Source organism: Periplaneta americana, chromosome 11, assembly GCF_040183065.1.
Source record: "Periplaneta americana isolate PAMFEO1 chromosome 11, P.americana_PAMFEO1_priV1, whole genome shotgun sequence".
Lineage (NCBI taxonomy): Eukaryota > Metazoa > Arthropoda > Insecta > Blattodea > Blattidae > Periplaneta > Periplaneta americana.
The window spans coordinates 119,760,834-119,773,062 of record NC_091127.1 but is presented as its reverse complement, the minus strand read 5'-3'; the positions used below and the strand labels follow the sequence as shown (position 1 = coordinate 119,773,062).

Below are 12,229 nucleotides of genomic sequence, written 5' to 3'. Positions count from 1 at the left end.
GCGGCCAGACGCGCTAACCGTTACTCCACAGGTGTGGACTAGAGAAGATTATTCAACATAATTTTGGAGAGGTGAACTGCCAAGATTCCAACATCCTATATGGAATTTCTATGAAATAACGTTGCAAGACGATCAGAGAACCTATAATGTATTGGAAGATTTCCACTCCAAATTAAAAAGAAGTTAATTGACATCATTTTATTACCCTGAGATTTGTATGCAATGTAACACATGAACAAAATGAAATAAAGAACACCATAATTGAATCCAAATTCTCAATGGTCACATAAACGTAATACACCACGTAACCAAGAAACATATCAACCTCGAATTGAAGGGAATGTACACCGATAAAAGCAATACACCTTGTCCCACCATTTAAAATCAGATGAAGATATTGTTTTGATTTACATCTGACAAGATGCAGAAACGGTCCAAGTTTATACACCAATGGTTTAACACGGATGCATGTTCATGCGCATTCGTACTAACGTTTGTAGTGGAAACGAACCTGGCCCCATTCAGTAGAATATTCCGTCATTGGACCATTCTTCTTCAATGAGGCGACAATCAAAGGGAATGTGTATCTGGACATGTGCAGAACATTTGTTGTTGATCAACTCCCCCAGGATCGCTTTTTCAGCAACATGGGGCTCCACCCCATTACTATGGAGCAGTGCGTGGCTTCATGAATGCAAACTTTCCCAATAGGTTGATCGGAAAATGAGAACCCTTGCCTGGCCACCTAGGTCACACGACTTGACGCCCATTGACCTTTTTCTGAGGCTTTAGGACGAATGTTGTGTACCAACGTCGTACAGTTGACACTTCGGAAAAACTGTGACAACGCATTATAAATGCAGCTGCGCTAATCACTCCACAAATGTTATGGAACACTTGGCAGAAGGTTGAGTACCTTTTAGATGTCTTCAGTGTAGCTCGAGGCGCACACATCGAGTTGCACTGGCCATTCTTCTAAACTCGGAGAGTTTTTACGTCAGGTTATACAAAAAGTTATGTTATAAAACCATTATTTATATTTTAAATTAGCACTTATTTCTGGACCCCTCTAAGCGGAACACGGTGTATAAGGACAACATTAGTGTGAAACAATATATGTGGGTACATCCATACCATATGAAGCTGCATGCTGAAAAATATTTCACTAAATATTGTTCCAGATATTCATAATACCGTAACTGTAATAACTCCGGACATTTTTGATGATTATCATTTAATGACTGTGAGCACATTTTATACTGGACATTTGATGACTGGAGACTTTTTGATACTGGATATTAATGATGATGCAGATTTCTAAAGTGGACATTTTTCAACAAACTAATTGATTAACAATCCAGACATCTATCGGCCTATGTAGCGCTGTTGGTATAGCGCTGGCCTTCTGTGTTCGAGGTGGCGGGTTCAATCCGGGCCCAGATCGATGACATTTAAGTGTGTTTAAAATGCAACAGACTCAAGTCAGTAGGTTTACTGGCATGTGAAAAAACTCCTGCGGGACAAAATTCTGGCACACCGGCGACGCTGATATAACCTCGGCAGTTGCGAACGTCGTTAAATAAACTATAAATTTAATTTATTCCAGAAGCCTCGTATATGCAATACTGCATGTGCCAGTCCTCGCCATCGTCAGCGCCATATTTCGAGCTGCCAGAACCGAGTTCAGGCTCCCCTGCTCAAATTCGCAGGGTGGGAATTAAAAAAGGATAATTCTGGTTAAGATGGTCTAAGGATTCGATCTATCAAAAACCTTATAAGTAATAAGTGATTGCTGCTTCTCAAGTCATTCTTCCAAAAGATGTGTGCTTTCTACTTTGCTCTTCTGGATTATTTTCACTACACAACCACAATTTGAAATTGTTATAGAAGCAAGCGAATAGCATTAAATTTCAACTGCTATTAACATGTGTTAGTAGTACTCTAAACTTGGATCCAGGTAATGGCAATATTCACCAAATGGATGCTTTGAAGAAGTGATGTCAAAGCAAGCGCATTTTTCTGACCTTGTCGTCCGCGGGCATTAAGCTCTAGGTATGGAAGGAGGAAGGATTATGTATATAAATAAGCAGCCTCTCGGATTAAAAAAATAGTAGTGTACAAACTTCAAACGGAACGTGAAATTTTGTGTCATTATTTTTTATATGGCTTCTTTCTGTTTGATATTATCTATAGCCTGTTGTCTGAAAAACAAAAGTACTAACGCCAATTTCTTAATATTGCAGTTGTGTTTTAAACGTTAATAACATAATAAAGAATAAAGAAGGAATACTCACATAAATTCCATAGTACCTACAACTATACTGTACTAAATAAATGAAACACATCACTCATAAAGAAATTGATATCCCAAAGAAAGAGATAGAATATGACATAATAAGTTGGAATTGATCTTGATGGTATCTTTAGCATTATAAAAGTAATCAATAAACTAATCAAAACATTATTATAGTACAGAGCAGAGTTACCTAGGTAATTTATGTGTTTTAACTGTAACTAATATTACATATCAAAACTCTTACCGTATTATGTTTTAAGATGATATTGGTACTCAACTTCCAATCATCAGAATATTAAATTTTCTCGAAATGTGCTAAAGCTATGGAGCTCACGTTTTTACAACACATGGGCACATATCTTTTGTTTATGATGTTTGCTTTGTTAATTCATTTCCTTACAAATATTTTCAATGCGAATATCTTTAGAATGTTTAATACACTATCTTCAGTATTAGACACGTATTTACGAAAACATTGTTTAAGTACCTGTACAGCTACTAAATAAACATTCGTGAAATTTTCATTTTCCTGTAAAAAAGTTGAGAAAATATTCCTTTTGAATGAAAAAACAAGTTTATAAAAATGAGCATTCATATTAAAACTTACATTCTTATAATGCACTTATAGTTCTCAGACAAGTCTAAAAATTAACACAGATACAGATTTAATAAGCTCTCTTCCCTCTATCCATTGAATCAGTGCTGACCATCTCTGTATGTAGCTCAACCAAGCGGCATATACTACCTCTTTCGTCTGTCTCTTTCCTTTGGGCTGTAAAGGGCTCAGGCTCCCCTGAGCTCTAAAGCGTGCGCTTACGCCTATGGGCATCAGTTTACATACTGGGTTGAAGTGATGTAAACAGGAATGATATTGAAAATAATTGTTTTTATCTTACCATCTGATATGAATGTAGTGAAAGAGAGATAGTATTCAAGACTTCTGTTCCCTTTCTTGCAAGATATACCAATACTTAAGTGATTAACGCTATTAATAATAATAATAATAATAATAATAATAATCATCATCATCATCATCATAATAATAATCATAATAATTTATTGGTAAGCGATACTTACTGTTTTTGTATAAAAATCACTCTAGCACTTCGAGAAAGAGTGCTCAGAAAGAATTCCACAATATTTTAATACAAGTATTTAATTAATTAACAGAATAAAAACAAGTCATATATAACAGAATAAAAAGTACAAAGAAGACACAGATATTACAGTAATTGAAACTTTATATTTTTTCCATAAACAATATTTTTATTTTGTTTCAATTAAGGAGCGTTAGCAAATTGAATATTTGGTAATTTAGCTGTATTTTGTTATAGATATAGAGCCTTGGACCGAAGTTGCTACTATGATTATAAACTACTGTTGTGGTGCATTTAGGTTCTGTCAAGCATATGTTGTCTGACCTTTTAGTTTTATATACATATGTGAATACAAATTAAATGTTATATACTAAATCCAATAAGACATCGTTATGAATTTGAGAGATATGAAATAATTTAAATTCACAATATAAAAGAGGCTTATTAAGAAAAAATTTGTTTATTATTTTCTGTAGCAGTGTTATTGACATGAGGATGTTCTGAAAGCATAACCCTATCCTACAATACCACACTGTAATATAGCTTATACTAATGCGAGGTAAATCATTCGTAAAGTATAGAAAGTAAAGTAACTTCGTAGGATAAGTAAATAGTGAATAATTTTTTTTTGATCTAGTGCAAAGGAAAAGAACATGTTTATTCCAACATAAATGTTGGTCGATTATTATTCCGAGATATTTAACTTGAGGGGATTCTTTTAAAATAGGGCAGTTACATTTATCAGAATAACTATTGGATGTATGTACTTTAAAATATATGAGCGAATTAGGAGATTGGATACTAATAGATGTTAACGAAAATGGTACAAAAGTAGTTTTAGTTTGAAATAATTAAAAAAAGTTATTATTCATTCATAGACAGCTAAAATCAAAGGCAATTGAACATCGGGTACCTTGTAAGTTTGAACATTTTTTAAATACCGGCATATTAAAAGTTAAAGTTATATCGTTCCTTTTACGTAAAAAAAAACAAAATTAGTATTTCTTAATTATTTTTTATGATAGGCAAAAAGTAAGCATGGGGTACTAGCCAGCATACAATACTATATGAATAACACTATTTAGCTTACATGCGTCAAAGCTTATGTTTTCCAGCAGTTGTGAAAAGACCCAAAGTGAAAACGTATGGATAACTCATGAATTTATTTATTTATTTATTTTAGCATGCAGGCTTTCACGGCCGGTGTCTAGTTGAAACAGAGCTTCCGGGCTAAGATGCCGTGGTCTACTGGTGCTGACGTTACCAGACGTTTCGTCTACTTCTACGGCAGACATCTTCAGTGGTTAGGTATCCTCGGTCGAAGTCTTCTGCTCGGGATACCTCGGGATCAGTTGCTACAGGTATCCCGAGCAGAAGACTTCGACCGAGGATACCTAACCACTGAAGATGTCTGCCGTAGAAGTAGACGAAAAGTCTGGTAACGTCAGCACCAGTAGACCACGGCATCTTAGCCCGGAAGCTCTGTTTCAACTATGTATTTATTTATTTATTCATTTATTCATTCATTCATACATTTATTTATTTATTTAACTAGCTAGGTAGTGAGTACAAATTAAATTTGTAAAACAAAAATGTTTCTAGCCACTACCGTAAGAGCCAGGCTCGTGTACGGTGTGGTCTTAGTTAATAATATAACATAAAATTTACAAGGACAGTTTACTAAATACAGTAAGTAATTTAATTCAAACCAATAAATACAACACAAGAGCAAGAATAAAGAAAACAGAGAAACAGAGAGAAAAATACACATTTAATATAAATTGACAATCCGACAGAAGCCAGTGATGTTCAATAAAAACATGAATATAGTCGACAGAAATGAAAAAAGAAAGAATGAAGAAAAAAAGAATACAAATTAAAGTATCATAATATAATTAAAGGGTTCAGAGCCATAGTGGGTCAAACGCCATTTATAAGAAAACGGAGAAAGCAAGGGTGAATATCATAGTTTAATGATGATTGACATATCATGTGTATACTTTATATTACTAGCTATATGGTTTCATATCATTTTAACCCTTGTTTTCTAAGGTGTTAGTAAATGGCGCTTTGCCCACTATGATTCTGAATCCTTCAATTACAAATAAATTACAGAGATTTAATTACATCTTTGGTACTATAAAAATCATTAAAGAAAACACAAAGACAAATAAACGTAAATGTTGGACACGCCAATTCACCTACAAGAATGCAAGAAAAATCTGAATCACATTATCGCACATGGCATAGAAAAGTGACACAATTAAAAAAATTGAGATTTTGAGTTAACACTGTACAACAGTGATGCTAACGAGAGCGCAAACGTGCCTCACCGCCCGTATGCGCTGTTCAAAGCACGTAGGGTACGCAGGTACAAGTCACTGGTGGACACAAAAGTTGTACATTATACATTGACAAAGAAGTCGTTCAGTAAGTTTCAGACTGACTAGACTCTTGACTTCTTATGTAAGTGAAAGATGAGATGATAGTCTTTGTTTGGTATGTGGAAATTACAAAGTTACAAAGTTACAAATTACAAAGTTACAAAGAGAAGCAGTGTTAAACGCCTGAAATTATTAGTCGATCTACAGACTGATGTATTAAAATTTTGTTGTTTTTACTGATATTAAATAGTAGTAAATATATATGTAGATATATTGTAGAGATTCTTTCTATATGCATTGTATTTATGTTTACAGAATGAAGTACAAACAAAAGGGTGTGTTGCTAATAGTATAGACTCGTTATTACATGTCAGTCACAAGTTACAAGTCCAAAATTTACCGAATTCGACTTTTTACCTGACATGTGTTTTGTTTAGACTATCATCCTGTAAAAAAGGAATATTCCAAGTCTGAGTCTAAGCCTGTGTTTTTAATTATACAAGTATTTTATTTTAACAGGTATTCTTATATTGCAAGCCTATAGTTCCTTTGCTGTCCTAAAAAAAATTACTTCAATGGAATTGGGTTGTTTGTCAATTCAGATCTTTCATCAATGATGCTCCAGCAAAGACATACTGTGATTATAAAGTTCTTCCAACATTTTATAAAGCTTAAAATTCTGATATACTACAGTATATACAGGGGTACGAAGATTTGCGGCGGAATTTATTTATATATTTGACAGTATGTACGTATGTGACCAAATGTTCTCACTTGTAAACCTGAAAAAACTAAGACTAAGATCAGGATTATCAGCTGATAATATGGGAACTAGGCCAATGCTACATTTTGTTTGAGGAAACAACATTCCACCCGACGTAAGAAGGCTGGTGTCGGAAAAAAAAATGTATTTCTAAATTAGGCGAGAATTTAGGAATTTAAATTTGGTTCTAGAAGTGTGATGTTCATGTAATAAGTACTTACATGATTAGGTCAATATAATAATTATATAGCAATTTATTAATTAGATAGGCGTCATTATCTAAAACTGCTTAGGTTAAAGAAAATATATGTTAATAATTTTTTGGACCTATTATTTCGTTCTACCATATGTAGAGTTTTCTATGATTTAATTTTCTTTTGTATTACTTTCAAACAGAAAAGCAGCGTTATTAGATAACTATATAAAATTAATTAGATCCTAGTTATTATTTGAAACTGTATGAGTTAAGGATAGTTTATGTTTATTGTTAAATTGTATTTGTTTATAATTAATTGCATTTATTAGAGAGGAACATGCTGCAAAACATGCTTTCATTTCTTGTTGTCTTCTATGAATGCAACACATTATATATTGCTTCAAAGCAGTTTAATTCACTTCGTATTGGCAGTGGTAGGCTAATAGAGTTCATTTTGCTCACCCCTCCTAGTTCACCGCTACTGCCTGCAGAATAGATTCATTGCAACCACTCAGTGCTTTATAGCTCCTAGAGTTGTGTACATGTTTCTGACCTTGGCATTCCTGTTGTAGAAAGATGCAGAAAATTATTGTATTGTATTGTATTGTATTTATTAACTTTCCATGGTATTCACACATTGCTTCACAGCTAGAATATAAAACAAGTCGAAAAATTTAATACTACTATAAAGTCTTAATTTACAGCCACAGTCTAGTTAGAATAATTATATACAGAAGAGGTTTACAATATAGTTTACTAGTACAACACAAAGTTTTAGTATCAATTTCAAGCAGCGTTGTTGAATGTCATGAATACAGTAGAAGGCGTGAGAAATTAGGTACTTCTTTGACCCTAAATTATCTTACGTTCTCAGTTTCAATTTTTATATCGATAGGGAGGCTATTAAAAATTTTACTCCCATATAAAGCACTCCTTTTTGATAGCACGATAGACTTGCCGACGGAGTATGAAAGTAATTTTTTATCGCGTATTTATTCTATGAACTGTTGAATTAGTTACAAAGTTTTCACGATTACATACGAGGAAGATTATTAGTGAAAAAATATACTGACAAGGCATGGGCATTATTTGTAGGTTTTTTTATTCCCTAGATTTGTCACCTACTATTATTCTAATTACTCTTTTTTGTAGTAGGAATATACTGTTACTATCTATGGAATTTCCCCACAATGTTATTCCAAAACTCATTACCGAGTGGAAGTATGCAAAGTATATTGTTTTTAAGGTATTGATATTTACTATCTTTTGCATAGATCTAATAGAAAAACATGCTGAATTTAGTTTGGGGGTAATTTCTTTAACACGATTTTTCCAATTTAACATATTATCGATTTTTAACTCAAGAAATTTGGTTGATGTTGTTTCTAATAGAAACCTATTATTAATTATTCCCTTTGAAATTTGTCAGGTTGAATTTGAACAGGATTTAAATGGAATTATATCAGTTTTGTTAAAATTTAATACTAATTTACTGTCTGAGAACCAATCACATATTTTGATGAGAAATTCCTCTGTTGAAGATTGGAATGTATTAGAGTTATTGGCTGTAATTACTATATTTGTGTCATATGCAAATAATATGGGATGATCTATATCTTATGACGCAGAATGGAAAAAAAAAGACAACTTCTACTTCACAGAGAACACTTGTGTCACTTTTCCTTTTGGCAGGATTTGTACACCGTCAGTATGGAAAAGTGATAGTTCTAAGTTCGTTAGAGAATGATGGTAATTTTTGTAACGAATAAACGACACTTTTTAAACTGTGACTTTCATTTCTGTGGAGGTGAGCAACGTTTACATTCTTAGTAGTCGTAAGTAAAGAAGTGTCGTATTTATTTCAGATTAAACATAATCTCCTTCCGTTCATAATATTATTTTTAGTTATGACATTCTTCTTTAATTAAATTTGTCACAGATGTACATTTGTAATTGTTACATTTTGTGTTGTGACACTATTCCGTAATGGTGTTATAGCATAAGTAAATTTTCGGGATTTTACTCGTATTTTAATTTGCAACAACTTCCTCTACAGCGATGAAGATCAATTTTCTGCTAACACTTTCATCGAATGAGGTCACATGATACGTAAAGTTGATAGCGAGTTGTTCGAAACTTATTTATGAATATGAATATTATTTCAAATTTAACAATGATCCCTATAGGAATATTTATGGTACAAGCAGCTCTGTCTGGAACTATCTTAAGAACAGGAATAGGAGCAAACTATATAGCGGAACTGAAACTTAAGGGAAGTAGAGAAACAAATGACAACTTCTATGAGGATAGTAGAGTGGAAGCTAAAGCAAAAGGAGACAAGATTGAAGAAATTTTATTTAATGAAGAAAGACAATTAGAAATTTGAGAATTTCATACACGCTAATCTTGATAATGACAGCAATTCTAGATGGGACAAGTCTACAGTTGTAGTGCTGGAAAGAAAAGTTAGATTAAGATGTGTAGAAAACAGTAGGAATGCAAGCTGAAGCTAACTTGGGCGTTACATTACATTGTGTTAAGGTTAGAAAAGTAGAATGTTACGAATTTTCGGTTAAGAGTTCGTTTGAGTGAGATATGGATGATTCAAACGGTGACTCTGATTTCGACTATTCGTCGCAGACTACTTCAAATTCAGCATCATCGGAATCATCAAGTGAGTCAAATTATATTCCCTCTACACGTAGAGCAGATGGACAGGATTCTGAATGTAACAAATGCTTTGCACTATATACACTTCATTACAACCTTTCGGAAAGTCTTACAACCAAATATAGAATACCGTCTTGATAATATGGAGATCCATCGCCAGAACTAAGTTAACAAAAGAGAAAATTATTTTAAATCACAAAAATACCATAATTATCACCAAAACCATCACAAACATGTCAGCTAAAATCATTAATGACTATTAATAAATAAAAATATATTAGGTCAGTCACTAAAATCAGCATAAAGTGGAAAGGTAAAACGTTATACCCTCACAACTGCTATAAATGATTCTGTGGAAGGTTCCAGCAGTCTTTATAATTATCTTTTCCTTTTCTTTCAGCAGTGAAAATCTTTACACTCTATCCTTTGTGACTTATTAAAATTCGTAGGCTTTTAGGTCCTCTGTCGAGATTGCTTTTGTGACCTGGCAAATTGTTTTCGACTAATTTTTAGAACATTTTTATTTGATTAGTTACAAATAAAACTCACGAGAAATTAATTAACAATAAGAAAACATGGAACAATACTTGAATCTGCATTTTGTTCATTTTCAACAATCTACACTTTCTGCGATGTTTTTGAAGGAGGTAACGGAAAAATTACGTATGTATCATCACTCACGCATGTAGTGTTGATTACATATTAGTTTCACTATATCTTACCTACATCCCGTCATCTAGTAGATCAAAGGTTGAGACGTAACTAAGTGTGCAAGTGGCCTACACTACTACCATCAATACCCTTCTTTCGGGTGAGCCATAGAACATTATCTTGTTTGAAGTAGTCCTCGATTTCAAACAGTGTTCTGTCCTTCGTCTCGGGTAAGAAGAGAATTATAAAGACTGTACACACGAGACATGACGATCCGAACAGAAAGAACAATCCGTTCATTCCGAGAGTATTTAACAACGAGTGATAATCCTTGACCACAGCTCCCAATATCAGATCATTGGTAGTAAAGATGTAACCACACACATAACTTCTCATGGTGGAATTTTGCAACTCCCCAATCATAATAAAGGGAAGCACGAAGAAGCCCAAGGAAATGAAGACAATAAACAGAAGTACCACCGAGAAGTTTATCCATGCTTCAATGGCGTCTGGTATGGGGTATCTGTTCTCTGAAGTCTGCACTGTGATTAATATTCCTAGGACTGTGGCAAAGAAGAATGATCCTAAACCCGAAACGATTCCTACAGGACGACGTCCAATCCATATGAGGAGGAATGCGGTCAAGGCAGATGCAGCGAGACGAACAACGGATATAATGATGTTAGCCATCACATCGTCTGGTCCGTACGAGCTATTTCTCCTCAGCTTGGACAGGATGTCGATTGAGTAGTACGTGAAGAGAGTAAGTCCACAGAAACATTGAATGGTATTAAAAAAGTGGCTGATGAGAAAGGGCTTCAAGATATTCGGCTTTAAGAACTTTCTGATCAAATGAACAGACTGAGACATTCTGTCCTTCGTAGTTATTTTATGTTCTATCACGTTTTCGCTGGGAATACACAATCTCTTTTGAAGCTCCAGCAATTCTTATTTTGCCTATAAGGAAAAAATATCGATTTGGTTAGATTACGTTTCATTAAAATATATCAGAATTGGATTGAATTGGATTAGATTGGACTGGATTGATCTGGACTGGAATAGACTGGACTGGACTCGACTATATTCCATAATATTGTATTTTAGTTAGGTAATAAGTACCGGTATAACTAATATTTATGTGCAGTTCCCCAAAAAGGGTGATGATACGATTCTTAGTAAAGCGAAATTCTTATTTCTATAGAGAGGTTCACACAATATCGACGTAACCATGCAGGAAGACATCTGGCAGTGCATCTGCATTATCACCCTACTCCAAAGTATACACAAGTTAAATATGTTATCAGTTATCTATCCAGTTCTGGTACAGTTCTCTAATTACGACCCACGATGTTTGATATTTTATGAAAGTATGGCAGGAACCGTGTGGAAAAATGTCACTCATCGTAGGGGGGGGGGGGAGAAATATAGTGAAATGATAAATGTAGACCAATACAAAGACTACAAAGGCCACGACAGGCATGGAAAGAACAAAGACAAGGACCAGGGTCATGATATGGACTACAAGAAAGACAACAAGAACCACGATAAGGACAACCAAAAAAACAAGAACTACAACAAGAATCACGACATGGAGGACGACAAGTGCCACAACAAGGAACACGTTATGGATCACAACATGGTGTACAATAAAGGCCACGACATGGACCAAGATATGGATCAAAAGGACCACAAAAGACCACGATAAAAACCTAGACCACGATAAGAACCATGGCAAAGACAACAAATACCATTATAAATACCATGAAACATATAATAAAAACGACAAAGACCATAATAAGGACCAAAACAAAGACAAAAAGGAAGACGATAAGGAACATAACAAAGACAACAGAGGATGAGGATCACGAAAAGGACAAAGACAACAACAACTACAAGGATTACAACATGGACAACGACAAGCACAAGGATAAGGATAACAATGATCACACACTAGTGAAGTGTTTCGTGTTAAGTACCACAAGGACCCGGAAAGCACCGTGACAAGAACCATGACATAGACAACAAGGACTACAATATCGAACATGACAAGGACAGAGACAAGGACGACGATTAGGATCATGACATGGACCAGGATAAGAACCACAACAAGGGCTACGATAAGGATTACAAGGATCATGATAAGGACAAAGATGACGATAACCACCATGACAA

The 12,229-nt window shown here is 34.2% G+C and overlaps 2 protein-coding genes across 2 annotated transcripts in view; both read right to left on the bottom strand.

The window, feature by feature from the left end:
- Nucleotides 1–4,847: 4,847 nt before the first annotated feature.
- The window catches only part of LOC138708543 (uncharacterized), a 59,876-nt gene continuing 52,494 nt past the window's right edge, over nt 4,848–12,229 (bottom strand). Inside the window, exon 6 of the mRNA XM_069838657.1 lies at nt 4,848–11,004. Coding sequence (XP_069694758.1) covers nt 10,169–11,004 — 836 coding nt within the window. The 3' untranslated portion in view covers nt 4,848–10,168. The remainder of the gene's footprint in view (nt 11,005–12,229) is intronic.
- The window catches only part of LOC138709292 (facilitated trehalose transporter Tret1-like), a 23,062-nt gene continuing 21,709 nt past the window's right edge, over nt 10,877–12,229 (bottom strand). Inside the window, exon 6 of the mRNA XM_069839958.1 lies at nt 10,877–11,014. Coding sequence (XP_069696059.1) covers nt 11,006–11,014 — 9 coding nt within the window. The 3' untranslated portion in view covers nt 10,877–11,005. The remainder of the gene's footprint in view (nt 11,015–12,229) is intronic.